General features: G+C 50.3%; 1 protein-coding gene across 1 annotated transcript in view; it reads left to right on the forward strand.

The window, feature by feature from the left end:
- Nucleotides 1-26,458, forward strand: part of SCAP (SREBF chaperone) — a 37,899-nt gene that overhangs the window by 4,691 nt on the left and 6,750 nt on the right. Inside the window, 20 exon segments of the mRNA XM_026721082.2 lie at nucleotides 350-557; nucleotides 795-924; nucleotides 2,308-2,465; nucleotides 3,818-4,038; nucleotides 5,927-6,032; nucleotides 8,524-8,696; nucleotides 10,501-10,627; nucleotides 11,385-11,497; nucleotides 12,577-12,645; nucleotides 12,648-12,670; nucleotides 13,821-13,919; nucleotides 14,905-14,985; nucleotides 14,988-15,125; nucleotides 15,978-16,396; nucleotides 17,343-17,537; nucleotides 18,573-18,774; nucleotides 20,218-20,333; nucleotides 21,725-22,250; nucleotides 23,572-23,657; nucleotides 25,444-25,526. Coding sequence (XP_026576867.2) covers nucleotides 436-557; nucleotides 795-924; nucleotides 2,308-2,465; nucleotides 3,818-4,038; nucleotides 5,927-6,032; nucleotides 8,524-8,696; nucleotides 10,501-10,627; nucleotides 11,385-11,497; nucleotides 12,577-12,645; nucleotides 12,648-12,670; nucleotides 13,821-13,919; nucleotides 14,905-14,985; nucleotides 14,988-15,125; nucleotides 15,978-16,396; nucleotides 17,343-17,537; nucleotides 18,573-18,774; nucleotides 20,218-20,333; nucleotides 21,725-22,250; nucleotides 23,572-23,657; nucleotides 25,444-25,526 — 3,187 coding nt within the window. The 5' untranslated portion in view covers nucleotides 350-435.

A 26,458-nucleotide genomic window follows, 5' to 3' on the forward strand; every position in this document is an offset into this window, starting at 1 on the left:
AAAGGAGGAAGGGAAAAAGAAAGACAGGAAAGGAAAAAGGGCAGAGGGGAGGTTAAGGGAGATAGATGACACATCTCTTTTTCAATCCCATTGAAACGCCAGACAGTCGCCAAACTAAAGGGTCGTTACTCAAGGACTACGTCACCCCTTTCTCCCGTGTGTGTGTGTGTGGGGGGGCGCAGGGGACTTCGCTTTGCGCCACGTCTCCTTGAAGCGCCTCCTTTGTAAACTGAGGACTGGGCTGGCTTTCGTGAACGACGGAGCAGGCCCCCCACACGACTTCTTCTTCCTTCCCACTTCGGCCATTTCTCTCCCCCCCCCCCCCCGCATTCTCGCTTCCGCAATCCAGGGTGTCTTTCGCACTCGGGGAGGCCTCGGCGGCGACACTCTGCAGGCACTCGTCGGGATGGCAGCGAGCTGGCGGAACCACCGAGGATGTCCTGGACTGAGTCGCTCCGCGGGAAGATCTCCGGGGCCTTCTACAACCACGGCTTGCGCTGCGCCTCCTGCCCAATACCCATCATCCTCTTCACAGGCCTCTGCGTCCTGGCCTGCTGGTAATACCTTCGGCCCATAGGACTAGGGGATTCTGGGAGTTGGAGTCCCCCTTAAGGCGCCAGAGATTCTGGGAGTTGGAGTCTATTCCTCTTAAAGGACGCCAGGGTTTTGGGAGTTGGAGTCTATTCCTCTTAAAGGACGCCAGGGGATTCTGGGAGTCGGAGTCCTCCCCTCTTAAAGCATGAAACTCGGCCTGGCCTTGGGTGTTAATTCTGCCTTTCTTTCCTTGACTGAAGTTATCCATTACTGAAGCTCCCGCTTCCGGGCACGGGGCCGGTGGAGTACACCACGCCAGTGAAGGACTACAGCCAGCCGCCCCTGTTCCCCACCCAGCCGCAAGGAGAGCTGAGCGAGCGTCCTGACTGGGTAAGGGACGGACCACGACCCCCCCCGCCCCGTGCGAATCGACGTTTTGATAGCGAGACCGTCAAGACAGAAGGGGTGTCGTCCTGAGCCGGGTGGTTTTCTTGCAGACGTTTCGTGACCCATCTAGGGAACGCCATCAGTGCTGGAAGGGGAGGGGGTTGGGTTGGGTTGATGGCGCCTTTTAGCACTGATGGTGCTCCCTCGTTGAGACGTGAAACATCAGCAAGAAAACCGCCCCTCCAAGAGAGCCCCGAGGATCCCACAGTCCTTCTCCTCCCGCCCCTCCTTTTTCCTCTTCTCCACCCCCCCCCCCTTTGTAGCACTGTTGATGTTACCTAGTTGGGTCATGAAACGTCTGCCATGAAAATCACCACGAAAACCACCCATCTTCCTCCTCCACCTCCTTTCTAACACTGATGATGTTACCTAGTTGGGTTGTGAGACGTCTGCAAGAAAAGCACCTAGCTCAGAGAGCGCCAAGGCCCCCACAGTCCTTCCTTCCTTCCTTCCTTCCTTCCTTCCTTCCTTCCTCCCTCCTTCCTTCCTTCCTCTTCCTCCGTCCCCCCTCCCTTCTAGCACTGATGATGCAACCTAGCTTGGTCATGAAATGTCTGCAAGAAAACCCCCAGCTCAGAGAACACCAAAAACCCCACAGTCCTCCCCCTCTTCCCCCCTCCCTCCCCCTGCAGAGATGCAACAATTATATCCTTGCAAATTCTTGGACCCTCCCTTTAGCGTGAAATAGAAAAGAGCGCCTCTGGGTGTTGTCTTTCTCCCTGGCCTACCTCGCAAGGCCAAGCGTAACACGTAACACTAGTGCCTTGTTTTCCCCCCGAAAACACAGCCTACCCTAAAAGTAAGGCCTAGCTTGATTTTTACACATGCACACGCAAAAGCCCCACCCCCCAAATAAGCCCTAGTGAAGATCTCGCCTACTGCAGAGTCCCAAAATAAGCCCTAGTGAAGATCCCGCCTACACCGCTGAGTGCAAAAACTAAGCCAGAGTGGGGATGGGGGGTGTTGGGGCTGCCCTACTCCTTACCTTTGGACGGGTGTAGCCAGGCTTTGCACGTCCTGACACCTGCCTGGCCGGCCCATTTCTTCTGCAGCCAGCAAGGCTGGCAAGGCTTTCCCAAAGGCCTCCGGAGCGGATTCCAAAGCTCCGGATCGATCCTATCGGCTACAGAGGCCTTCGGGACGGCCGCAGGTGAAGGAATTCTGGAAGGAAGCCGGAGGCGACGCGCGCAAGTGAGATCAATCCGTGGAGGACCCCCCCCCCCAAATAAGAACTGGTGCCTTTTTTTGTGGGGGGAACCGAATGATAAAACAGGGTCTTATTTTTGGGGGGAAACACTGTTATCCGTGCATCCTTCTCTCCTCTAGTACTCTGGAGCGCCCGTGGCCTACATCCAACAGGTCCTGGTGAAAGCCACGGTTTCTCCGTGGCCCAAGAACTTCCTGGCTGTTGACGTCTTTCGTGCTCCGCTCGCCCGGGTCTTCCAGCTGGTGGAGGAGCTGCGGAACCACGCTTTGCGCGACGGGTAGGTGGTAAAACAGGGACAGCTGTGCGTCTTCCCCAGCCGCCATCACGCAAGCATAAACGCGTACCTCCGGCGCTGTTCGCACCTGGTCCTTGGCATAAACGATGGCGGTCGGGCACACGCACACACACACCATCCATCCCTCAGCGGAACAGTTCAAGGGAGCTGCGCCCCCAACCCCCAGTTTTGCGAACTCTCTGGCTGCCATCGTGAAGTGGATCCCTGCTGTTGTTAAGTGAGTTGCACGGTCATTAAGTGGATCGGGCTTCCCTGTAGGCGTTGCTCATCAGAAGGTTGCCAAAGCATGACTTCCGAGATAATGTGACCATCATAAACAGGAGTGGATCTCAGAGGTCCTCTAGACCAACCCCGTACTTGAGCACGAAACCCTTATGGAATCATAGAATAACAGAGTTGGAAGGGACCTTTGAGGTCATCTAGTCCAACCCCCTGCTGCAGCAGGAGACCCTGACAGAATCACCCTGTTAGAAGAGACAGAGTTGGAAGGGGGCCTCGGAGGTCATCTAGTCCAACCGCCTGCTGCAGCAGGAGACGCTGACAGAAGGATAGAATGACAGAGTTGGAAGGGACCTCGGAGGTCATCTAGTCCAACCCCCTGCTGCAGCAGGAGAACTTACCTCATTTCAGACAAATGGCTGCCCAGTCTTTTCTTAAAAAGCCTCCAGGGATGGAGCATTCAGGGCTTCTAGTGGCAAGCTGTTCCACTGATTCGTTGTCCTCCCTGTCAGGAAGTTTTTCCTTCACTCCGGGTCTCTCGATTTGTATCCGTCCGTTGCTTCTCGTCCTGCCTTCTGGTGCTTTGGAAAATAAGTGGACCTCTCCTTTTCTTTGGGGCAGCCCCCAAAAAACACTGGAAGCCTCCAGGGCCTGGGGAGGGTGAAAACGCCCCCGGAAGGAACAGCCCCCCACCATGGTGCAGGAGGCTGACCAGGCCACGCCCACCATGGCCACGCCCACCCAGCAACTGGACAGAGAACCGGTTGCTAAAATACTTCGAGGCCCACACCTGCCATAACCCCTTGGGGTGCGGGGTTGGAGTCAGAGCAACTGAATGGAGCTGGGGTGTTTATTGGACGGGCGCCCTTCCTGTCGCCAGAGCAGAGTTTTGTTCGGCAGATTTATTCTTCTGCCCACAGAGGGAGGAAATATCTGCCTCTACCTAGGATCGAACTCGCAGCATTCGGATGGTGAGGGGAGATGCTCCGCCTCTAGGCCACTGTCACCTCTCCGCCCTTCCCATTTTTGTACGCAATGTTGCCGTCGGCGCCTGTAACCAAATCCTTCCTCGGCTTGACGTTGGGTCTCCCCGCTTCTTTCCTGTTGGCGTCCAGTCCCCGGATTAAAACTTTGGACGATGTCTGCCTTCAAGTGACCGACCTCCTGCCCGGCCTGAAGAAGCTCCGGGGGCTGCTCCCCGAACACGGCTGCCTTCTCCTCTCCCCCGCCAACTTCTGGCAGAACGACCGGGAGCGGTTTGGCGCTGACCCTGATGTCATTAAAACCATCCACCAGCACGAACCCAAGACCCTGCAGACGTCGGCGACCCCGAAGGGTAGGGAGGGAGCCCCCCAAAGCGGGGGTATGAGAGCAGCCACGAGGTTGAGCTCTCTTGTGGGGGAAGGTTGAGGTGGCGAGGGAGTTTTTTCCAAAGTTGGCTATGTTAAAATGGCTGGTCCTTCTTCCAGCTCCCAGAATTCCTCAGGCACCTAAGAGGAGGAAGGAAAGGAAGGAAGGAAGGAAGGAAGGAAGGAAGGAAGGAAGGAAGGAAGGAAGGAAGGAAGGAAGGAAGGAAGGAAGGAAAGGAAAGGAAAGGAAAGGAAAGGAAAGGAAAAGGAAAGGAAAGGAAAGGAGGAAGGAAAGATTGAGAATGAGAGGGAAGGAACAAGGGAAGAAGGAAATGTGAACAAGATGGATGGATGAATAGATAGATATAGATAGGAAGGAAGGAAGGAAAGATTGAGAATGAGAGAGGGAAGGAAGAAGGGAAGAAGGAAATGTGTATAAGATGGATGGATGAATAGATATATAAATAGGAAGGAAGGAAGGATAGAAAGGAAGGAAGGAAGGAAGGAAGGAAGGAAGGAAAGAAAGATTAAGAATGAGAGAGGGAAGGAACAAGGGAAGAAGGAAATGTGAATAAGATGGATGGATGAATAGATAGATATAGGAAGGAAGGAAAGAAAGATTAAGAATGAGAGAGGGAAGGAACAAGGGAAGAAGGAAATGTGAATAAGATGGATGGATGAATAGATAGATATAGATAGGAAGGAAAGAAGGAAGGAAGGAAAGATTGAGAATGAGAGAGGGAAGGAACAAGGGAAGAAGGAAATGTGAATAAGATGGATGGATGAATAGATATAGATAGGAAGGAAGGAAGGAAGGAAAGATTGAGAATGAGAGAGGAAGGAAGAAGGAAGAAGGAAATGTGAATAAGATGGATGGATGAATAGATAGATATAGATAGGAAGGAAAGAAGGAAGGAAGGAAAGATTGAGAATGAGAGAGGGAAGGAACAAGGGAAGAAGGAAATGTGAATAAGATGGATGGATGAATAGATATAGATAGGAAGGAAGGAAGGAAAGATTGAGAATGAGAGAGGGAAGGAAGAAGGGAAGAAGGAAATGTGAATAAGATGGATGGATGAATAGATAGATATAGATAGGAAGGAAGGAAAAGAACAGGAGATCAAATAATGAAAGAGGAATGGAAGAAAGAGAAAAGGAGGGATGAAGAAAAGAACAGGAGGGAGGAAAGGAGAATAGAGAGCAAGGAAGACAGGGAGACAGGAAGTAATGAAAGAGAAACATAAGGAGAAGAAAGGGAGGAAGAAAAGGAGAGAAAACAGGGAAGCAGGGAGGAACCAAAGGGGGGAAGGAAGGAAGAGGGAGGGAGGGAAGGAAGAAGGGAGGAAGGAGAGGAGAGGAACAAAATGGGAAGGAATGAAGAAGGGAAAAGAAAGGGAGGGAGAAACCAAAGGGAAGGAGGAGGAGAAGAAAGGCAGACAAGTAGGTGGGAAGGGAGAGGCCGTTCTTGCAGAGGAATTCTGGGAGCTGAAGTCCACAAGTCTTAACGTCGCCCAAGTTTGAAGAAAGACCCCCCACCTCAGACCCTGGAGGGCCTTGCAGAAATCCCAGCCAATGTCAGGAGCGACCAATTCTTCCCACCCTTCCACACCTTTTAAGGTGGGTGGACCTCAATTCCCAGCATTTCCCCAACTGGCCAAGCCGGTTGAAATCCACCCACCTTACGGTTGCGGAGGTTGACAAACACTGGGAGAGACGGAGGGACGTCAACAAGCATTTACCAGGATTTCCAGACTGAGCAGTTCTTCCGGGTTTACCGAGCACGTCCTTCAAGATGGGTAGTTGCCTCACCTCGTCCATTGCTTAGGATGAGGCGTCCTTCGCACTCACCTCCTGTTCTTCTCCCGGTCTCTTCAGATCTCCTGTTTGGAGTTCCAGGAAAGTACAGCGGGGTGAATCTCTACAACCGGAAGCGCGTGGTCATCTATGCCATCACTTTGGGTCTGCGGCACTACGACGCCAGGTGAGTTGCTTTGCGAGACTGAAATATGCTTGGAGAAACTTTTTGTCCACTCTGGGACCTTCTTTGTGATGTTCTCCAAAGGTGCCTCCACCTCTCGCATGGCTCTCCGTTAAGATGTTTACAACTCCTCCTTTGGAGAGTTTGTCCCTGCCACAGCCGCATCTACGTTAGCTTTTACTCTAGCAATGCAGATAATTTTCAAGTCAGGACCATAACAAAGCCAGCCCAACACCGTTGTAACTTCTGACAGCCATAAAAATGAGTAGCTTATGTGACTTTATTACCATTTTTGCGGTGGTCATTAAGTGAATCATTGTGGTTTTAAGCAAATCAATGGTTTGGCTATGGCAAATTGGAAGTACACGTATTCCTTGAGTTGCGACTTTAATGTCTTCTTAGTATCCATCTTTAATATCCTTCCCCTGTCCTTACCACTTTCTATTGAGCAGGGTTGTCAAACTCCCTGTCCTTGGGCTGGATGCGTCATCACATGTTGGCCACATCCACACCCGGTTTACTGAAGTGGGGAAAACAGTCCCGATATGTTGCGTGACGCCTCAAGTTTGATACTCCTGCTACAGAGGGATGATTGAGAGCATCCTATTTTATTGGCATTACTGTCTGGTTAGGTGGGGAAAGGGGTTTGAAAGAGCAGTGTGGCAGCTTAGAAATCGAAAGTGCATTCCATGAATAGTTTTTCAGAGATAGTAAATAGGTGACTGGAGTTCCTGTTGCACAAAATTCTAACTGGAGACCATGATTGATGACTCTGGGCTATGGATGTGTCCCATTGGAGAATATCAATTGTGATACACCCAGGGGAAACCAGGGTCAAGGGTGACAGTGAATTATGTGCCTCAGAGTCGGCTACACCCAGGCAGTGCCAGACATTTTAACTCCCCATAAATCCTTTGGAAGTTTGGCTCGAGACTCAGGATTTAATTGGGGTAACTGCCAGAATCCCGACATTATATTTGTATGTATCAGTGTAGGTATATTTATGCATGGCTATGAAACCCGTGTTTCCCCGAAAACAAGACGGGGTCTTATATTAATTTTTGTTCCAAAAGACTCATTAGGGCTTATTTTCCAGTTAGGTTTTATTTTCGAGGAAATGCGGTACTAAAAACGTATCTATCCGACTGACCATTTTAACCGGGGTTTAATTTTTGGGACAGGGCTTATAGTACGAGGATCCTGAAAAATACACGCTAGGGTTTTTTTTCAGGGAAACCGGGGGGTTGATATACTTTCTTTTGAGGTGGGCAGAAAGTGTTGAGCACAGCCGAAAAGATAGTTGGAAGTTCCCTTTCTTCAGTCAAAGGTCGTAGAATATAAGCGGCGCTTGAACAGAGTCCGCAGGGTTTGTCTGGGACGTTCTCTCTCTATCTGTATGTGTGTATAGTATGCATAGATGGGTGATATGAATGCATGCGGGTAGATTAGATACATGCTTTCCTTTGAGAGTAGTGTTGTGGCCCGACAGCGGCCAGCGGAGCTGTCGGCAGACTCGGACAGTGAGGAGGTTGGGGGAGGAACATGGGCCAGTCCTGGAGTCTGGGGAGGGCTCTGCGTTGGGGCAGAGATGGGGCCAGGGCCCTCTGACAGTTATCAGCTGCCTTCTGAGTCGGAGATAAGTGGGGAAGAAGAACAGCTGGAGCCTGTTCCCAGTGTGCCCATGCGCAGAGCTGCCAGGAGAAGGGAACAGCTAAGGAACAAGGGTCGACTCGGGAGTAAAGCCACAGGTGGATGGTGAATGGCCCCTCCCAGAGGGAAGAAAGAGGACGAAAGGGGAGTGGGGTTTGCAGGGGACAATGAGTTCAATTCCTGCATTCTTGCCAAGTATTGTAGCATCTGAAAAATATTGGCCTGGTCACTTTTCAAGCCTGATAAAGGTCTGTCATTGTGAACTCTCTTGAAAGACAGTTGGCTGGGATGTTGTTGGAGAGGAATTCACTGTCAATGAAATAAAAGGGGTTTATTGGGACGAGGGGTTGGCTTCGTGCTGTTGGGGAAGCCCAGGTCAGAACAAGGAGGTGTCATTAAAGCCTGAATCTGCGGAGGATCGACAAGCTGGAGCTGACAGAGATCGAGGAAACGGCTTCGGAGGAATGTGGGGAGGGCCGGGCCGTGGCAGCTCAGGGCCCCTCAGGATTGGGATGGCTTGTTAGCAGGAAGCAACGGGTGGCAGGATGACGGAGGGCAAGCAGTGGACCTAAGGAGCGACGGAGCTCAGGCGATGAGCAAAAACCAGCCTCTCTTGATCCCTGAGCACGGAGGGTGGAGAGAAGGTGGGAACAGCACAGGCTGATCCAACAACTCGGGAGGAGAGCATCCCGCCCCTCTTTCAGCGACATCCTTGGGGACTGAGACTTGTGGGGAGACGCTGCGGGGAGGAGAGTTTGTTGGGAACAAGGAATTGTTTTGCGTATCCCCCTCCCCCGATGCCTTGTGGATGATGGGGCCTCTTCTTCGCTCTCTCCCGGGACAGGTTCCTCTCCAGCCTCCGCTCGCGGCTCAAGCTGCTCCATCCCAGCGCCAACAGCAGCCTGCGGGAAGACCAGATGGTCCACGTCCATTTTAAGGAAGAAATCGGCGTTGCCGAACTCATCCCTCTCGTCACCACCTATGTCATCCTCTTTGCTTACATCTACTTCTCCACCCGTAAGTTCGGCCGAACGAGTCAACAGGCTGTTTGGCTCGATCAGGTCAGGTTGTCCTCAACTTACGACCGCACTTGAACGCCAGATTTGCCGTCACTAAGCGAGGCATTTGTTCACCCAGTTTTGTCTCCTCTGATGACCTGTCTTCCCGCACAGTGTTTAGCTCGAGCAAGATGACGGAACGGCTTCGTGTACAGTTAGTCCCTGACTTAAAACCACAACGGAGCCCCAAATTTTCCCGTTGCTAAGCGAGACGTTTGTTCCTGAGTTTTGCCCTGTTGTACAACCTGCCTTTCCATGGTTGTTAACTGAATTACTGAAGTTGTTAAGTTAGTAAGACGATTGTTCAATGAATTCTGCTTCCCCGCTGACTTGGCTGCAAAAGGGAATCTTTACATGACCGCAGGGTGTTGGTCTCAATTTTGGTCTTTAGTCGAGGACTTCCTGTCCAGGATAAAGTGAGCCGTCAAACAATTTCCTATATGTTTAGTCCTTGACTTACAACCATAGTTGAGCACCAAATTTCAGTTGTTAAGCAAATCGGTTGTTAAGTGCATTTTGCCCTGTCTTAATGCCCTTTTTTAAACTCGGTTGTTAAGTTAGTCACTGCAGAAGTTAAGTGAGTCATACGGTTGTTAAGTGAGTCTGGCTTCAGCATTGACTTTGTTGTGGTCCTCCGGCAGCCCACGGAGAAAGCAGCAGAGTCGGACAGTGGGGAGGAACATGTGCCAGTCTGGGAGGACTCAAAAGACGGATCTGCGTCCGACACAGAGATGGGGGTCAGGGCCCACTGAGAGTTCCGTGCTGACTCCGGAGCCTCCAGAATCTGACAGAAGCAAGGCAGAGGAACAGGGGGAGCCTGTTCCCAATGCGCAGCTTGCGCAGAGCCGCCAGAAGGCAAGAACAGTTAAGGCAAAAGGGGCAACTTTTGGGGAGTAAGGCTTATGCCCTCCCATAAGACATAAAGGAAGAGCAAAGGGACATGAGCCTTTGCAGGAAGCAACTTTGTTCACTGTGTTCAGATTAAACCTTGAAGCTCTGTGTGGACTTTGTACTTTAATTTGGCCCTTTAGTTGCTAGCAGCAATCCAAAGGCGAGAAAGGTGGGTGCTTATCTCAGGGGACTGTTTGGGACTCATTACGGGCTGGGAATGGACATAATTCCCAGCATTGAAGTAAAACAAGACTTGTTTGGATTAAGCGCGTGCTTAATTACAGTCTCAGGAGGCCTTGGTCAGAAAAGTTGGCTTGTCAGAAGATGACTTACTTAACAACTGCAGTGATTTACTTAACCAACATGGCAGAAAAGGTCATAAAATGGGGCGAATCTCACTTAGCAAAAGGTCTTGCTGAACGACGGCAATCTGGGGTTTAATGGTGGTCGTGAGTCGAGAGCTGCCTGTATGAAGTGTTCACACTGGCCCCTTCTTTTCGGAGCCAAGGTTGCGAGCCAGCGGGAACTCTGCTGACCATCCCAGCTTGTTTCAAGTCATTTTGAAACCGGATGGGTTACAAATAAATCTAATCAAGAGATGTCCAAAATTCAGGCCCTTAGCAACGGGTCTAGGACAATTAGCCACAGGTGCCTCTCCCCGGCTACCTCACCGCAGCTTAGCACCAAAATTGGATGCAATTATTCCGAGTGTGGTCTTACCGACCACGGTCGCGCTTTTGTGGTCACCGACTCGTGCCGTTGTTGGTCTGTAGCCTCTAATTCTTTCTCTCGGGTCTGGAACGAAGTCCGTGCGTGCGTCTTTCTCTTGTCTGTCTCACTCAAAGACGGATGGGCTTTTTCCCCCTCTTCAGGCAAGATCGACATGGTGAAATCCAAGTGGGGTCTGGCTTTGGCCGCCGTCGTGACAGTGCTCAGCTCTCTCCTGATGTCCGTTGGGCTGTGCACGCTGTTTGGCCTCACGCCGACGCTCAACGGAGGGTAAGTTGGCTGAACCGTGGTGAGCCGGAAACTGTCAGCGGGTCCTGGATCGAGCACTCCCTCTTCAGAGGGAGTCCTGGTGACTCTCTTCTTAGTGTTTCTCTTCCCAGGTTCCTCCTGTTCTGACCTAGGATTCCCAAGATCACGAAGCCGACTCCTCGTCCCGATAAAAACCCCTTTTATTTAGGTTAAGGTGAATTCCTCTCCAGCAAAGTCCCGGCCAACCGTCTTTCGAGAGATCTCACAACTACAGGCCTTTATCAGGCTTTATCAAAGTTGCCAGGCTGATAGCTTCCAAACGCCACACTGTAGCAGCAATTACTTGGCAAGAAGTCAGGAACAGATCTTCACCCAAATGAACTGAACTAATTCTCCCCTGCAAACCCCTTTTGCTCCTCTTTATTCCCTCTGGGAGGGGCCATTCACCGTCCACCTGTGGCTTTACTCCCGAGTCGACCCTTGTTCCTTAACTGTTCCCTTCTCCTGGCAGCTCTGCGCATGGGCACACTGGGAACAGGCTCCAGCTGTTCTTCTTCCCCACTGACCTCCGACTCAGAAGGCAGCCGATAACTGTCAGAGGGCCCTGGCCCCATCTCTGCCCCAATGCAGAGCCCTCCCCAGACTCCAGGACTGGCCCAGGTTCTTCCACCACCTCCTCACTGTCCGAGTCAGCTACCGGCTCTGCTGGCTGCTGGTGCGCCACAACAGCTGCAGCTTCCGTGTTGAGTTCAGCTTCTCTTTCCCTTTTTCCTTCCAGAGAAATTTTCCCATACCTGGTGGTTGTGATCGGCATCGAGAACGTGCTGGTTCTCACCAAATCGGTGGTGTCCACGCCAGTCGACCTGGAAGTAAAGCTGCGGATTGCTCAGGGTACGTAAAAGAGTAAGCTTTTTTTCATCATCCCAGAAAAAGCTGGTAAGGCCTGGGCTGAGATAGGCTGGGTTTGCCAACGATACCCTGTTTCAAATACCACCTACCCTGAAAGTAAGCCCTAGCTTGATTTTTACACGTGCTCCCAATATAAGCCCTATCCCCCCCAAATAAGCCCTAATTAAGATCTGCCCACTCCAGAGTGGATGGGTAAAAATTAAGCTAGGCTGGGGGTGGAAGGTGGGTGGAGCTGCCCTACTCCTTACCTTTGGACAGGTGTAGCCAGGCCTCACACGACCTGACACCTGCCTGGCCGGCCCATTTCTTCTGCAGCCAGCAAGGATGGCCAGGCTTTCCTGAAGGCCTCTAGCAGATAACAAAGCTCTGGATCGATCCTATCGGCTGCTGAGGCCTTCAGGAAAGCCTTGCCGGCCGTAGAAGGACTTCCGGAGGGAGGCCGCGGGGGGACACTCGCACAAGTGAGGTTACTCAGTGGATGACATCCCCCCAAAATAAGACCCGATGCCTTTTTTGGTGGGAAAAAAAGTATAAGACAGGGTCTTATTTTCAGGGAAACACAGTTGTTGGCAGAACCTGTTCCCTCGGGCAGTCACACAGCAAGAAAACCAGAGGCGGTATTCAGCCAGTTTGGACGGGTTCTGGCGGGCCAGTTGTGAAAATTTTGACTGGTTCGGAGAACCGGCCAATGCTCCTTCTGGCTGGCCCCGATCGCCTTCCCCCGCTCTTACCTCTCCTACATTCTGGTGTTTATCAGCTGAGCTGATTTGCATGGCAGAGCGGATTGCTGCGCTTCAGCTGAGCGAAAACACGGCACGCTGGTTGACTTGACACAGAGAGCGGTCTCTGTGCTCTGCACACACGCGCATTAGGTGCACCGGTCACCAGGGTTGATACCGAGGGCGCTGTTTGAGTCCTGCACATATACACGCACGAAGCGAATTCTCTGAACCGGTCGGAAATTATTATTTTTTTTTGAAACCCACCCCCGGAGAAAACCCGGTGGAGCAGCTCCTGCTTGGTGGGATGACCAAGCCTTCACCTCACCACTTACGTTCCAGGTCTGAGCAACGAGAGTTGGTCCATCATGAAGAACATGGGCACGGAGCTGGGGATCATCCTGATTGGCTATTTACCTTCGTCCCGGCCATCCAGGTACTGGGGGGGGGGGTGGGAGATTCTTCCGAAGTAGGGGTCATCCTCACCTTATGACCATTTAGCCACCATCCCAAGTTCCAAGTGAACTTCCGAGGAGCACCCAGCCCCAATCTTCTCTTCTCATATCTGTAAATCTTCTCTTATCTGTAAATAAATCCGTAAAGTCAGATTATTTTAGTCCTGATTGTCAGGATTCCGGCAGTTACCCCAATTAAACCCCCGCCCCCCTGGGTGTATCCCAATTCATATCCTCCAATGGGACACCTCCATAGCCCAGAGTCATCCGTCAGGCTGCCCAGTTTGAATTTTGCGCAGCAGGAACTCCAGTTACTTTTCTCTGAAAAGCTATTGATGGAATGCGCTTTCGATTTCCAAGCTGCCGCATTGCTTTTTCAAACCCTTTCCCCGCCTCCCTTTCTGTGGGCAACTCTAAAAGGACCCTCGAAATAGGAGTTGACGCTGATAACACACGACACAACCGTGCGAACAGATCGTTAGCCCTGCATTCAAGTCTCTCGAAGACAGATACCACAGGGGTCTCCATCCTTACGTCCTTGCGGATTTCCACTCCCAGAATTCCGTGCCTTGAGGACTCCCGACACCCAGAATTCCACAACCAGCCATGCTTGGTGTTTGGAGTCCACAAGGCAAGGCATTCTGGGAGATGAAGTCCACAACTTGTAAAGTTGCCAAGGTTGGAGACTCCCTGCTCTACGCTCCTGGCCCAACTCATGGGAAAAAGCAATTTTCTAGAACTTTCCTGCAGGAAGACTCTGTCCTCTTATTTATCATGACTGGGTCTGGGTCTCTCTCCCTCTCTCATTCTCCCCGCCTTTCTCTCTCATTTACTCATTCTCTTTCTCTAATTCTTTCTCTTTCTCTCGTATCCTCTCTCTCATTCCCCCTCTCATACTCTCATTCTCTCTCATTCTCTCTTTCATTCCCTCTTTTCTCTCTCATTTCCCCCTCTTTCTCATTCTCTCTCTCCCTCCTGTCTTTCTCACTCCCCATCTTTCTCTCTCATTCTCCCTTTCCCTCTCATTTCCCCCTCTTTCTCATTCTCTCTCTCATCCCCGCTCTCTTTCATTCCCTCTCTTTCTCGTTCCCCACTCTCTCATTCTCTTTCTCTCTCTCTCGTCCTTTCCAGGAGTTCTGCCTCTTTGCTGTGGTGGGCCTGGTGTCCGACTTCTTCCTCCAGATGTTTTTCTTCACCACCGTCCTCTCCATCGATATCCGTCGGATGGAGGTAAAACCCAGAACCGGAAAGTCTTTGTCTCTTTGTAAGGGAGGGCTTCGTCGAGGCCATAATCCGGGTTATATAAGATCCAAACGGGTCAATCTCAAATCGTTTGGAGAAGGATCTTGGAATCCTGGTCAACGATCCCTTCGAAACCCGAGCCAGCCGGGTTAATGCAGCAGCCGAGAAGGCCAACACGGTTCTCGGGCTGCATTAACAGAGGGATTGATTCAAGATCACGGGAGCGTTAATACCGCTTTAAAAGGCCTTGGTATAAGGCAGGGATCGGCAACCTGCGGTTCTGGAGCCGCATGTGGCTCTTTCCTCCCTCTGCTGCGGCTCCCTGTCGCCGGTCGGCTCCACAACTGATAGGGCTTTCGGTTAAGACAAGGAGAGGAAAAAGGACGCCGTGCTAGGAGGAGACTCTATGGTGGGGAACTGCCATAGAGTGGTCAGCTCCAGAATTGAATTGGGGACGGGCTTCCGGTTAGGATCTTTGTGGCTCTTTCGGTGTTTTTTAAGGTTGCCAAAGACCAGTTGCAGGAATTTGTCTGAAAGGATGTAAGGTGTCCTGCTCGAGCAGGGGGTTGGACTGGATGACCTCCAAGGCCCCTTCCAACTTTTGTGGTTCTGAAAGGGTCTCCTGCTCGAGCAGGGGGTTGGACTGGATGACCTCCAAGGTCCCTTCCAACTTTGGTGGTTCTGAAAGGGTCTCCTGCTCGAGCAGGGGGTTGGACTAGATGACCTCCAAAGTCCCTTCCAACTCTTGTGGTTCTGAAAGGGTCTCCTGCTCGAGCAGGGGGTTGGACTAGATGACCTCCAAAGTCCCTTCCAACTCTTGTGGTTCTGAAAGGGTCTCCTGCTCGAGCAGGGGGTTGGACTGGATGACCTCCAAGGTCCCTTCTAACTGGTGTCGTTCCTCCTCGAGGAGAGAGAGAGAGAGAGAGACTCCTGAATTCTGACCCATATATGGGTTTTTTCTTCCCTTTGTCAGCTGGCTGATCTCAACAAGCGTCCTCCCGCCGAAGCCTGCCTCCCGCCCCCCAAACCCGGTGCCCGGGGCCCACGGTATGAACGCGCCAGCCGGCCATGCGCCCAGCTACCCTACATACCATCAACCTCCAGACCTCTTCTCTCCGTAACCTCCGCCTTCCCAAGCGCCTGAGGGTGGTGTATTTCTTCGCACGGACCCGACTGGCCCAGAGAATCATCATGGTAAGACTTGGGGGACTTTCGGTGATGCACACGACGGGACAGGACAAGGCTCGCAGCCCCCCACGGAGGCTTCTGCACGAGGGGTTGCTTGGCCATCGGGGGGGTATTTGGTGTCCGAGCCACGAAAACGTGGTCGGAGGGCGTGGAAATGGAAGGAGATGGGTGTCAGGATTCCAGGTGATTGCCCTAATTCAGTCATGAGCCTCGAGCCAAGCTTCGAAAGAATCCAAAAGATTTATCGGGAGCAACACGTTGGCATTGACCCATATGACGCCAGCTCTGCCACACGTAATTTACCGTCACTTGTCATCCATGTTTTCCCCCTCCCCCCGGGTGTGTCATCAATCACATTCTCCAATGAAGGATTTTCGAGGGCGCAAGGTCTGGTTCCCAGGCTACAATTGTTGTAAGAGAAGCGTGGAATGTACCTCTGGCTTTCACCGGCCGGACTGCTCCTTCAGGTTCTCCCACCGCTCCTGCTTATGGAAACTCGAAAACAGGCATAGGAATGCTTTACGAGTTGCCACTGGGGAGATGACGGGCTGCGGCTGATGTCCCTCGGGGTGCGGGTAGATTTGGACAGTTCGTTTGAAGGAGAGATCAGAGCGCCTCGGGTCCGAAACAGTCTCTAGGGCCAGCTCCTGGAGCAGGGGGTTGACCTCCAAGACCCCTTCCAATTCTGAGAGTCTATGATTCTGTAAGGGTCTCTTGCTCCAGCAGGGGGTTGGAGTAGATGACCTCCAAGGTCCCTTCCAGCTCTCTTCTTCTATACGGGTTTCTGGCCCTGAGCAGGGGGTTGGTCTAGATGAGCTCTTGAAGGGATTGTTATAAAACTTGTCTCCCCCCCTGCAGACTGGGACGGTGGTCTGGATTGGCATCTTGGTTTACACCGATCCGGCGGGCTTCCGCCTCTACCTGGCCTCCCACGTCGCGGAGCAGAGCGAAGCTGGGCTGCCGGTGCTGCCGGGCGCTGGGGAGGTCCTGCCGACGGGCGCCGATGCCAAATTGTCCCTCTCGGTCTTCTCGGCCGATCCCGGGCGGTCCCCCTCGCCACCGCTGCTCGTGGAAAACCAGACGTCGGAGTCTTCACACCATCCGGAGGCGGAGCGCCCTGCCGAGGAGCCGAGGAACGCCAGGAGCAGGGGGCATCCGGAGGTGGGCTCCACGGCGGAAGTGACGTGGGGCGCCGAAGACGAAGAGCTCTGGAGAAAACTCTCCTTTCGCCACTGGCCCTCGCTCTTCAGCTACTACAACGTCACCCTGGCCAAACGGTGGGTTCGGGGGTCCTTGGGGCTCTCTGAGCTAGGTGGGTTTTCTTGCAGACATTTCATGATCCTACTAGGTAGCATCATCAGTGCTAGAAGGGAGGAGGGAGGGAGGGAGGGAGGGAGGGAGGGAGGAAGGAAGGAAGGAAGGAAGGAAGGAAGGAAGGAAGGAAGGAAGGAAGGAACTGTGAAGTCCTTGGGGCTCTCTCAGCTGGGTGGTTTTCTTGCAGATGTTTCATGACCCAACTAGGGAACAACAGAAGGTAGTTGGGTTTGTGGTGGTGGTGGAGGAGGAGGAGAAGGAGGAGGAGGAAGAAGAAAAGTATTGTGGGACCCCCAGTGCTATCTGAGCTTAGTTGTTGTCTTTTAGATGTTTCATGACCCAGCCAGGGGACATCATCAGTGTTAGAAGGCATGGGGTTTGCTCTTATGTTTATATAGTAATTGCTTGCCCTGACCATTGGTGGGAAATGTCCTTGTTGGTCCCTTCGTTAGCTGCTACTCTGTGGTGGGGATGATTGCTGGCAACCTCAACTCACCGGAGAATTCTGGGAGTTGAAGTCTGCAATTCTCCAAATTCCCACAGTGGACCAACCCTGTGCTAAATCTCAGGAAATGGAGAGGGGCCAGCGCAGGTCCCAAGCCGCCCAAACGGCTGCCATTTCCAAGCAATTTATGCCACTTTTTGGATCTCACGCTCACCGAGAATTCCCAGCTCTTGGATGTGTTAACGTTCTCCTGAATTCGGGACCGTGGCTGTTCCCGTGGCTCTGCCAGACGGGTGAAGAGCTCTGATCGAAGACGGTGATGGTCACCTTGGGGTGTTGAGTTCCTGTCGTCTGCCTCCCGGAATTCCTTTGGAGGGGTTGGGTTTCTGCAGTCTGCCTCTTTGGGGTGTCTCTTCTGATTCTTTGGGGTGTCTTCTTCTCCAATCATTCTTCTCTTCCTCCAGGTACATTAGTATCCTTCCAGTCATCCCTGTCACCCTGTACCTGGAGCCCCAAGAGGCTTTGGACGCACGGCATCCGCACGAAGCCAATCGGTATCAGTCCTCCTTCTCGTTGGGCATCGTGAAAGCGGAACAGGCAGGCCGGCTTTCAGACGAGAAGCCCAAAGGGCACAGCCCGCAAGATGTCACCCTCTACAAGTGAGTGAGACCCGCAGCAATGGAGCTGTGTCCTGGTTAGTCCTGGGCGACACCAATCATAGGGCGTTCCGCTTCCACTAAACGTGCCGTACGGGGTTCCCAACGCTCCTCCGTGGTCTCAGTCTGACCGCCACCACCAACAGGCTCCCTGTTGCTCGGGCATCTCCCGGATATAGGCAACAGGGACGCTGCAACTGTTGTAAGTGCGAGCCGGTTGACGAGTGTCCGGAGTTTGATCATATTGTCAACTCAAGAAGTGAGAGGAGCCGAATGTCAACTCATAAAACATTCCTATGCCTGTTTTAGTAGTTGCCATAAAAAGCGGGGGAGGGGAGAGGAAGGAAATCTGGAAGAGCAGTGCAGCAGTTTGGAAATCGAAAGTACATTCCAACTCTTATCTTTAAAATACTGTAACTAAACTACCAGAGCTTTTGCCCGCAAATATATTTAATTGGAGAACTTGAATCATGACACCTAGCCCGTATTTGGAGAATGTGATTGATGACACCCAGCCCAATTGGAGTATCTGGTTTATGAGACCCCCAGGGGGGAGGGGGGAAACAGGGTCACAGGGGACTGTAAATTACGTAGGCCAGAGTTGGCTTCGTACAGGGCAGGGCCAGTATGTCGCCCCTAATGCATCCTTTGAAGTTTCTTGAAGTTTGGCTCCAGAATCATGATTTAATCAGGGCGATTGCTGGAATCCTGACACAGGTAACCGTAGGGATGTTGCGACGGGCATGTAAGTGTGCCAAACGGACGTGAATTGCTTTTTTCAGTCACTAAATGAATGGCTGTAAGTCAGAGGACTACTAGTATCTGAGCCACCTTCTCCTCACCTGAAGTCAGTAGTGAAATGCTACCGGTTTGCCTGAACCAGTAGTAAAAAGAAAAAAGAGAGAAAGCTCTGACAATCAGCTGAGAGGATAACAAAGAAAAAAGCTCAGGAAACCAGTAGAATCCTACTATGATCTTTGGAATATGGAGGAATAAGGTTTCCAGGTTTCTTCATGCCTTCTCCTTGTCTCTTTCCAGGGTGGCTGCCCTTGGCCTGGCATCTGGCATTCTTTTGGTCCTTCTCCTCTTTTGTCTCTACAAAGTCTTGTGCCCCAAGAATTATGGGCAAAGCGGGCTTTCCCACAGTCGGCGGCGAAGAGGGGACCTCCCCTGCGACGACTACGGATATTCGCCTCCCGAAACGGAGATCATCCCCCTCGTCCTCCGAGGCCACCTCATGGTGAGAGTTGCATTGGGCCCGTGGAGCTGATGACACTAAAGTCAAAGGGGTATTCTTATTGACTCCCAACAGCTGAGGTCTTCTTTCTTAGGATTTTTTTTTTCTTGAAGAGGTTTCGCTTCTCATCCAGAGAAGCTTCCTCCATTCTGACTAACAGTTCAGTTCTTCATTCGGAAAGGAAGGAAGCTTCTCGGATGAGAAGGGAAAACCACTTCAAGGAAAATCAGTTGCTTTTAATCACCTTTGAAGGTTCTTCATTGGGTCTATCAAGCTTGAAGACTGGGGATAGGAATGGGGAGGGGCTGGCGGGGTGGAAGGGGGAAAGAAGCAAGCGGGGGTGGGGCGGGGAAAGAGAAGCCACTTGGGAGCATGTCAGGTGCGAGCAGCCGGAGGCACCCTAGTAGTAATTATAATGGCTTTATTGCGGTCATAGACCACGTTTACAAATAAGAGGCATAAATCAAATCGTCAAATAAATAAAATAACATAAAATACGACTAAAATAAAATATAAAATAAAAGCATACACTTGAATGAAATAGAATAAAATAGTATGAAATATAAAATAAAAGTATACATTTGAATACAATAGAATAAAAGGATATTATAAATTATAAAATAAAAGTATACATTTGAATAAAATAGAAGAAAAGACGAAAATAGAAGAAGAAAAAATAATATAATAAAATAAAGTGCATATTAAAATAAAAATAAACAGTACTGTAAAGATTAAGATGTGTAAAAGGTGAAAAGGAACAAAAATTATTGGAAAAATAAAGAAAATGAACAGAGATGTCATTTAAAATACATAATAAAATATATTTATTTTAAATATATTTAAAATAAAATAAAAATAAAATAGAATAAAAGAATATAATGAAAATAACAGGATAAAATATAATATAAAATTAAAAATAAAACAAAAATAAAAAAATAAAATAATATAAAACAAAATAGAATAAAATAACAAAAATAAAATACAAAACAGAATAGAATAACATAATGAAAATAAAATACAATAAATGCAATAATAAAATTATATAAAATAAGCTAGAATAACAAAACAAAAATCAAATAGAATAAAAGAATAGAAAATATGGAATCAAGTAGAAAAATAAAGTGATAGAAAATATAAAATACAATAAAAATAGTAAAATGAATAGAAAAATAAAAAGAACTAAAATAACAAAAACAATAAAATAAAAAGGCAAGCTCATACAGCTAACCTGTGACTTTCAACAGTTCATTTAGTGACCGCTTGAAATGAACAACAGCACCTGAGGAAAGTGACATACAATTGTTATTCAAACTTTTTAACAACTGCGGTTGAGTCCCTGTCCTTAGCTCCAGCTCCTGCCAAGGACCCTTTCAAAACCTGGGTGCTCCTCGGTGCTTCTGAGCCAAGGGCAACCGCCTCTTGCCAACGTCTTGCCCTGTTTTGCAGGACATCGAATGCCTGGCTAGCGATGGGATGCTGTTGGTCAGTTGCTGCCTGGTGGGCCAGATCCGGGTGTGGGACGCGCAGACAGGCGACTGCCTGATGGTCATTCCTAAGCAATGGTGAGTCCCGCAATGGTGGCCGCAGATTTCGGGGGTGCCAGCCCAGTTGTTCTCCCTCAAAACAAGTGTGCATTGCGCCGTTCCCCACAATCCGCCGCACGGCATGGACCTTCAGGTGTGATTCTATTCAAACATGCACCTTTTTTGTGCAGCCCTTAAAAAATCGCACGAGAACAGAGTGTGCGTTCGAGAATCGTTTTTTGTCACATGTTGCCGACAAAATGTCCCACGTCAGCTTTGCTGTACGTGTCACAGGCTTGCCATCGCTGGCTTAATGCAGAGAAGCAACGTTGGTTGGACAAATGTTCCCACAAGGTCTTTCTCCACATAACAGGTAGTCCTTGATTTATGATGCTTCATTTAGTGACGGTTGGAAGACAACAGCACTGAAAAAAGCGACATGATCATTTTTCACACAATTGACAGTTTCATCATCAAAATTCAGCCGCTTGGCAACTAGCTTGTATTTATGGCATCCCGGAGTCCTGCGATCCCCTTTTGTGACCTTCCAATAAAAGCAGGAACCCAGATTCACTTAACAACCATGTTAGTAACTTTAAACCCTGCAAGAGATTCCCTTAAACAGCTTCGTAAAATGGGGGTGAAAATTCACTTAACCTGTCCACGTAGCCCCAACAATTTTTGGCTCCGTTGTGGTTGTAAATCAAGGACTACTTTAGAGGGCAGATGCGCTAGTGGAATAACTGACAGATAATGTCGTACGGGACAAGGTGCAAGCAGAGGCAACACGCTGTTTAGAGGGATGGTGGCGGCATTGCGACTCGTCCTATCTATTTGTCCGTCTTTGTGGGCTCTGGGTGCGCCAACGCTGGAAGTGTTTAGTAAAAGATTGGAAGGTCTCCTGCTTGCACAGGGGGTTGGACTAGATGACCTCCAATGTCCCTTTTAACACTGTTATTCTAAGATTTTGGAAGGATCTCTTGCTTGAGCAGGGGGTTGGACTAGATGACCTTCCAAATCTGTGATACTATTATTCTGGAAGGATCTCCTGTTGTCGCAGCAGGTTGAGCTAGAAGATCTTCGAGGTTCCTTCCAACTCTGTCATTCTATGATTCTGGAAGGGTCTCCTGCTCAATCAGGGGGTTGGACTAGATGACCTCTGAGGTCCCTTTCGACTATTATTCTATTATTCTGGAAGGAACTCCTGCTTTCGCAGGGGGTTGGGCCAGATGACCTCCGAGGTCCTTTCTGGCTCTGTCCGACGATTCTGTAAGGGTCTCCTGCTGCAGCAGGGGCTGGACTAGAAGATCTCCCAGGTCCCTTCCCTCATTCTGTGACACCACATGGGATCTCCTGCCAGAGCAGGGGAAATCGGACTAAATGACCTCTAAAGCCCCTCCCCACTCTTTCTCCTTCTGCTTCTTTTTCAGCTTGCCCCGGGATAACAGTAGCAGCCTCCCGGATTTTCAGGATTGTTGGGATTACAGTCCCGACGGGCGCAGCTTTCCGGAAGACTCCTGGGACGGTAGCCCTCCGTTCTGTCGCACCCGCAGCCCCCCACCGCCCCTGCTCTTCAGCGACCAACCGGATCTCTCTTCCTTGATCGATACAAATTTTTTCAGAGCAACGCCCACGCGAGCCCCAGGACCGCGCCTCCGTAGCATCGGGGACGGCCGGACGGCTATGACTTTGGCAGCCTGGGTGGGAAGGGCATGCGAGCATGGAGCCCTGAACTGCACGGCCTTCTCCCGCGTCTCGACTGTTGCGAAGCCCCGCGTTGGCGAGGACCCCGAATGCCTCCCACAACGGGGCGGCTTGGTGGCCAACGAGCCCGCCAGCGTCCCCACGAAAAGCCCCCCTCCAATTTCCTGGCAGGGCGATGTGGACAGCTCGGTCTGGAGTTTAGAACTGCAGGGGAATCTCATCGCGGCCGGCCGGAGCAACGGGAGGCTGGAGGTAAGGGGAGTCTTCGCTTTACAACGGTTTCATTTAGTGCCCGACATGACCCTGGCCTTGAAAAAAAAAGGGACTTCGGGCCGGTTTTGCTCCTTAACGATTCTCAGATTGAACTTTGGAAGGTTGGCTCACGACTTGTATTTATGACGGTCCTAACGGAACGCCCCATTGACCTGGGATGCCAGATTCACTTAACGACTGTGTTCCTCACTTCATGAATGCAGCGATTCACTTAACGGGAAGCAACAGGCATTACAATAGCCGATGTTTCACTTAACCCCATAAAGGATGTGCTTGGGAGGCGGGCTGTAGGATAGTCCTCAACTTACGATGGTTCGCTTAGCAACCACTTGAAGTTGCAAATGGCCCTGGAAAAAAGGGACTCAGGGCCGTTTTTCCACACTTAATGACCTTGTGGTATTCTACCAAGGTCACATGATCAAAATTCAGACCTTTGGCCACTGACTCGTATTTATGACAGTTGCCATATCCCTGGGTCACATGCTCCTCTTTTGCAACATTCTGACAAACCGGGGAGCCAGATTCACTTAACAACCAGGTCTCTGATTAAACCCCTGCAGAGATTCTCTTAACAACGGTATCATAAAACGAGACAAAATTCATTTAACCGTCCACTTAGCCGCCGAAATGTTGATCGCCACCGTAAGTCGAGTCCCTCCTGTTCTTAACAGTAAAAGGAGAGTTTTTGAAGTGGTTAGCTCACTTAAGAATCTGACTTAACGACCGCCCCAATTCACTTAAAGACGGTGGCAAGAAAGTTGGTCATCTGGGATGAAACTCACTGAACTGTCTCGCTTAGCAACAGAATTTGGGGGAGATCAATTGTGGCCATTGGTTGAGGGCTACCTGCAGTTGGTTCTCGGGTGTGGGTGACACCCCAATGGCGCTGTGTCGCTTTTGACATGCATGTCATATGTTCCGCTGTCCCCCCAAAAAGGAAGAAAACTTCCACTGTGCTTCCCATCGATGGGACGGATGACCGTTTCCCCCACTTAATGACCATCGCTGCGCATAGGATCAAACCCTGGACTCGCCTTTATGACAGCCGCAGTGTCCTGGGGGGAGGAGGGGGAGGGTCGCACTATCCCGTCGCACTATCCCCGTTTTGGTGACCTTCCGACGAGCCGGATTCGCTTAACGCCGGTGCCGCTCGCATAGCCTCACTGCACAACGGTTGCCAATATGGTCGTCAAAGGAGGCCAAAAATTCACTTTACGACCATCGGGCGCCCTGGTCCTCTTTAGTCCTCCCCACACACACAAATATTTTGGGGGTGGGAACTCCCCATTCTCTTCTGCAGGTGTGGGACGCTATTGAGGGGACCCTCCAGTGCAGCCGTGAAGACGGGGCGTCCGGAATCACCTCCCTCGTCTTTCTGAGTGACAGGTATGGATTTCAGGGTCCTGGAAGGTGGGGGGTGGGGGGTGGGTGTTTTTTCTTGCCCAGACGTCTCACAACCTGACTAGGGAACAGCATCCAGTGATCTAGAAGGGAGCGGGGTTCGGTTACTGTTTATAGGCAGTATAATGTCACTCCCTTCTGGCACTGATGATGTTACCTGGTAGGGTCGCGAGACGCGAACCATCCAGTTCAGAGAGCTGGAGAGCTGGAGAGTTCAGAGAGTCCTTCCTCCTCCTTCCTTCTCTTCCTCCTCCTCTTCCTTTTCCTCCTCCTATTTCTTCTCTCCCTCCTGCTCCTCTTCCTCTTTTCCTCCACTTCCTTCTCTTCTTCCTCCTTTCCTCCTCTTCCACCTTCTCTTTTCCTCCTCTTCCTCCTCCTCCTTCCTTTTCCTCTTTCTCGCCCTCCTCTGATCTCTTACTCCTTCTTTTCTCCTCCTCCTTTCCCTCTTTTTCCTCTTCCTCCTCTTCTTCCTCCTCTGATTTTTCCTCTTCTTTTTTCCTCCTCTTCTTTCTCCTCTTCCTCCTCTTCCTTTCCCCCTTTTCTTCCTTTTCCTCCTCCTTTTCCTCTTTTTCTTCTCCTAACTCCCTCCTCCTTCTCGGATTCCTCTTCCTTCACTTCCTCCTCTTTTCCTCCTCCTCTTCCTCCTCCTCCTCCTCTCTTCCTCCTTTTTTCCTTCTATCCTTCCTCCTCTTCCTTGTCTCCCTCCTTCTGCTGCTCCTCTTCCTCCTTCTCTTCCTTTTCCTCTTTCTCTTCCTCCTCCTCTTCTCTTGCTCTCCCTCCTCCTCCTCTCTTCCTCCTCCTCTTCCTCTTCCTCCTCTTTTTTTCTCCTGCGCTCCCTCCTTCTCTGATTCCTCTTCATTCTTTTTCCTCCCCTTCCTCTTCCTCCCCTTCCTCTTTCCTGCTGTTCCTCATCTTCTCCTTCTTTTCCTCTTTTTCTTCTCCTGCACTCTCATCCTCCTCTTCCTCCTCCTCTTCTCTTGCTTTCCCTCCTCCTCCTCTCTTCCTCATCTTCTCCTTCTTTCCCTCTTCCTTCTTTTCCTCTTTCTCTTCTCCTGCGCTCTCATCCTCCTCTTCCTCCTCCTCTTCTCTTGCTCTCCCTCCTCCTCCTCTCTTCCTCATCTTCTCCTTCTTTCCCTCTTCCTTCTTTTCCTCTTTCTCTTCTCCTGTGCTCTCATCCTCCTCTTCCTCCTCCTCTTCTCTTGCTCTCCCTCCTCCTCCTCTCTTCCTCATCTTCTCCTTCTTTCCCTCTTCCTTCTTTTCCTCTTTTTCTCTTCTCCTGCGCTCTCATCCTCCTCTTCCTCCCTCCTCTTCTCTTGCTCTCCCTCCTCCTCCTCTCTTCCTCATCTTCTCCTTCTTTCCCTCTTCCTTCTTTTCCTCTTTCTCTTCTCCTGCGCTCTCATCCTCCTCTTCCTCCTCCTCTTCTCTTGCTCTCCCTCCTCCTCCTCTCTTCCTCATCTTCTCCTTCTTTCCCTCTTCCTTCTTTTCCTCTTTCTCTTCTCCTGCGCTCTCATCCTCCTCTTCCTCCTCCTCTTCTCTTGCTCTCCCTCCTCCTCCTCTCTTCCTCATCTTCTCCTTCTTTCCCTCTTCCTTCTTTTCCTCTTTCTCTTCTCCTGCGCTCTCATCCTCCTCTTCCTCCTCTTCCACGGCCGCTGCCTCCTCGCTTCCCCAAATTCCACTCCTTCCTATCCCCGAATGATTTTCTTTTTAAAAATTAAATTTCAGATTTCATTTGAACTTTATTGGTAACCTTTTGTGTTTCCCCTCGGCGCAGGATTGTGGCTGCCAGGCTGAACGGCTCCCTCGATTTTTATTCTCTCAGGACCCCCCTGTCCATGCCGCTCTCCCCCTTCCAGGGTAAGCAGGGGATTCTGGGAGTCGGAGTTGGAGGTGTTTACCGCTCCCCTCTCCTCCGTCCCTAAATCCTCCTGGTCTTAAATCGAGGTTTGTTATGTAACCCTCATCCCAGGGCTTAGCAAAATGTATTCCAGATGTGCAAAAGACCAAAATTAGTGCATTCCCAGGTGTCCTTGCACACTGGCTGTGAAAGCAACAATGTCTGTTCACTCTTTTCTTTCTTTTCTCTTGTTCTTTCTTTCTCTTTCTCTCTTTCCCTTTCTGTCACTCTTTCCCTCTCTCTGCCTTATCTTTTTTCCTCCTCTCTCTCTTCTCTCTTTCCCTTTCTCCTTTTCTCTCCCTCTCTCTTTCTCTTTTCATTCTTTCTCATTTTCTCTCTTTCTACTTTTCTCTCTTTCCCTTTTTCTCACGTTCTCTGCCTTATCTTTAACTTTTTTCTTTCCCTCTCTTCTCTGTTTCCCTTCCTCTCTCTCCTTTTCTCTGCTTCTCTCTTTTTCATTCTTGTTTTCTCTATCTGTGTCTACTTTTCTTTCTCTTTCTCCTCTTTTTTCTTTCTTTCTTTTTCTCTCTCTTTTCCTTTCTCTCTATCCCTCTGTGCCTTATCTTTATCTTTTTTCTTTTTCGCTTTCTCTTCTCTCTTTCCCTTTCTCTCGCTTGTTTTCTCTGTTTCTATATTTTTCATTCTTGTTTTCTCTACCTGTTTCTCTCTTCTCTCTGTCTCTTTCTCTTCTTTTTTCCTCCCTTTTTTCTCTTTCTCTGTTCTCTTTCCTTTTCTCTCTTCCCCCTCTCTGCCATCTTTATCTTTTTCTTCTCGTTTCTTTCTTTCTCTTTCTCCTTTTCTGTTTCTTTTTCATTCTTTCTCATTTTCTGTTTCTCTCTTTTATCTGTCTTTTCCTCCTTTCCTTCCTCCCTTTTTCTTTTTCTCTTTCTGT

The sequence above is a fragment of the Pseudonaja textilis genome, chromosome Z (genome assembly GCF_049901715.1).
Source record: "Pseudonaja textilis isolate UNSWEBS1 chromosome Z, rPseTex1.2, whole genome shotgun sequence".
Lineage (NCBI taxonomy): Eukaryota > Metazoa > Chordata > Lepidosauria > Squamata > Elapidae > Pseudonaja > Pseudonaja textilis.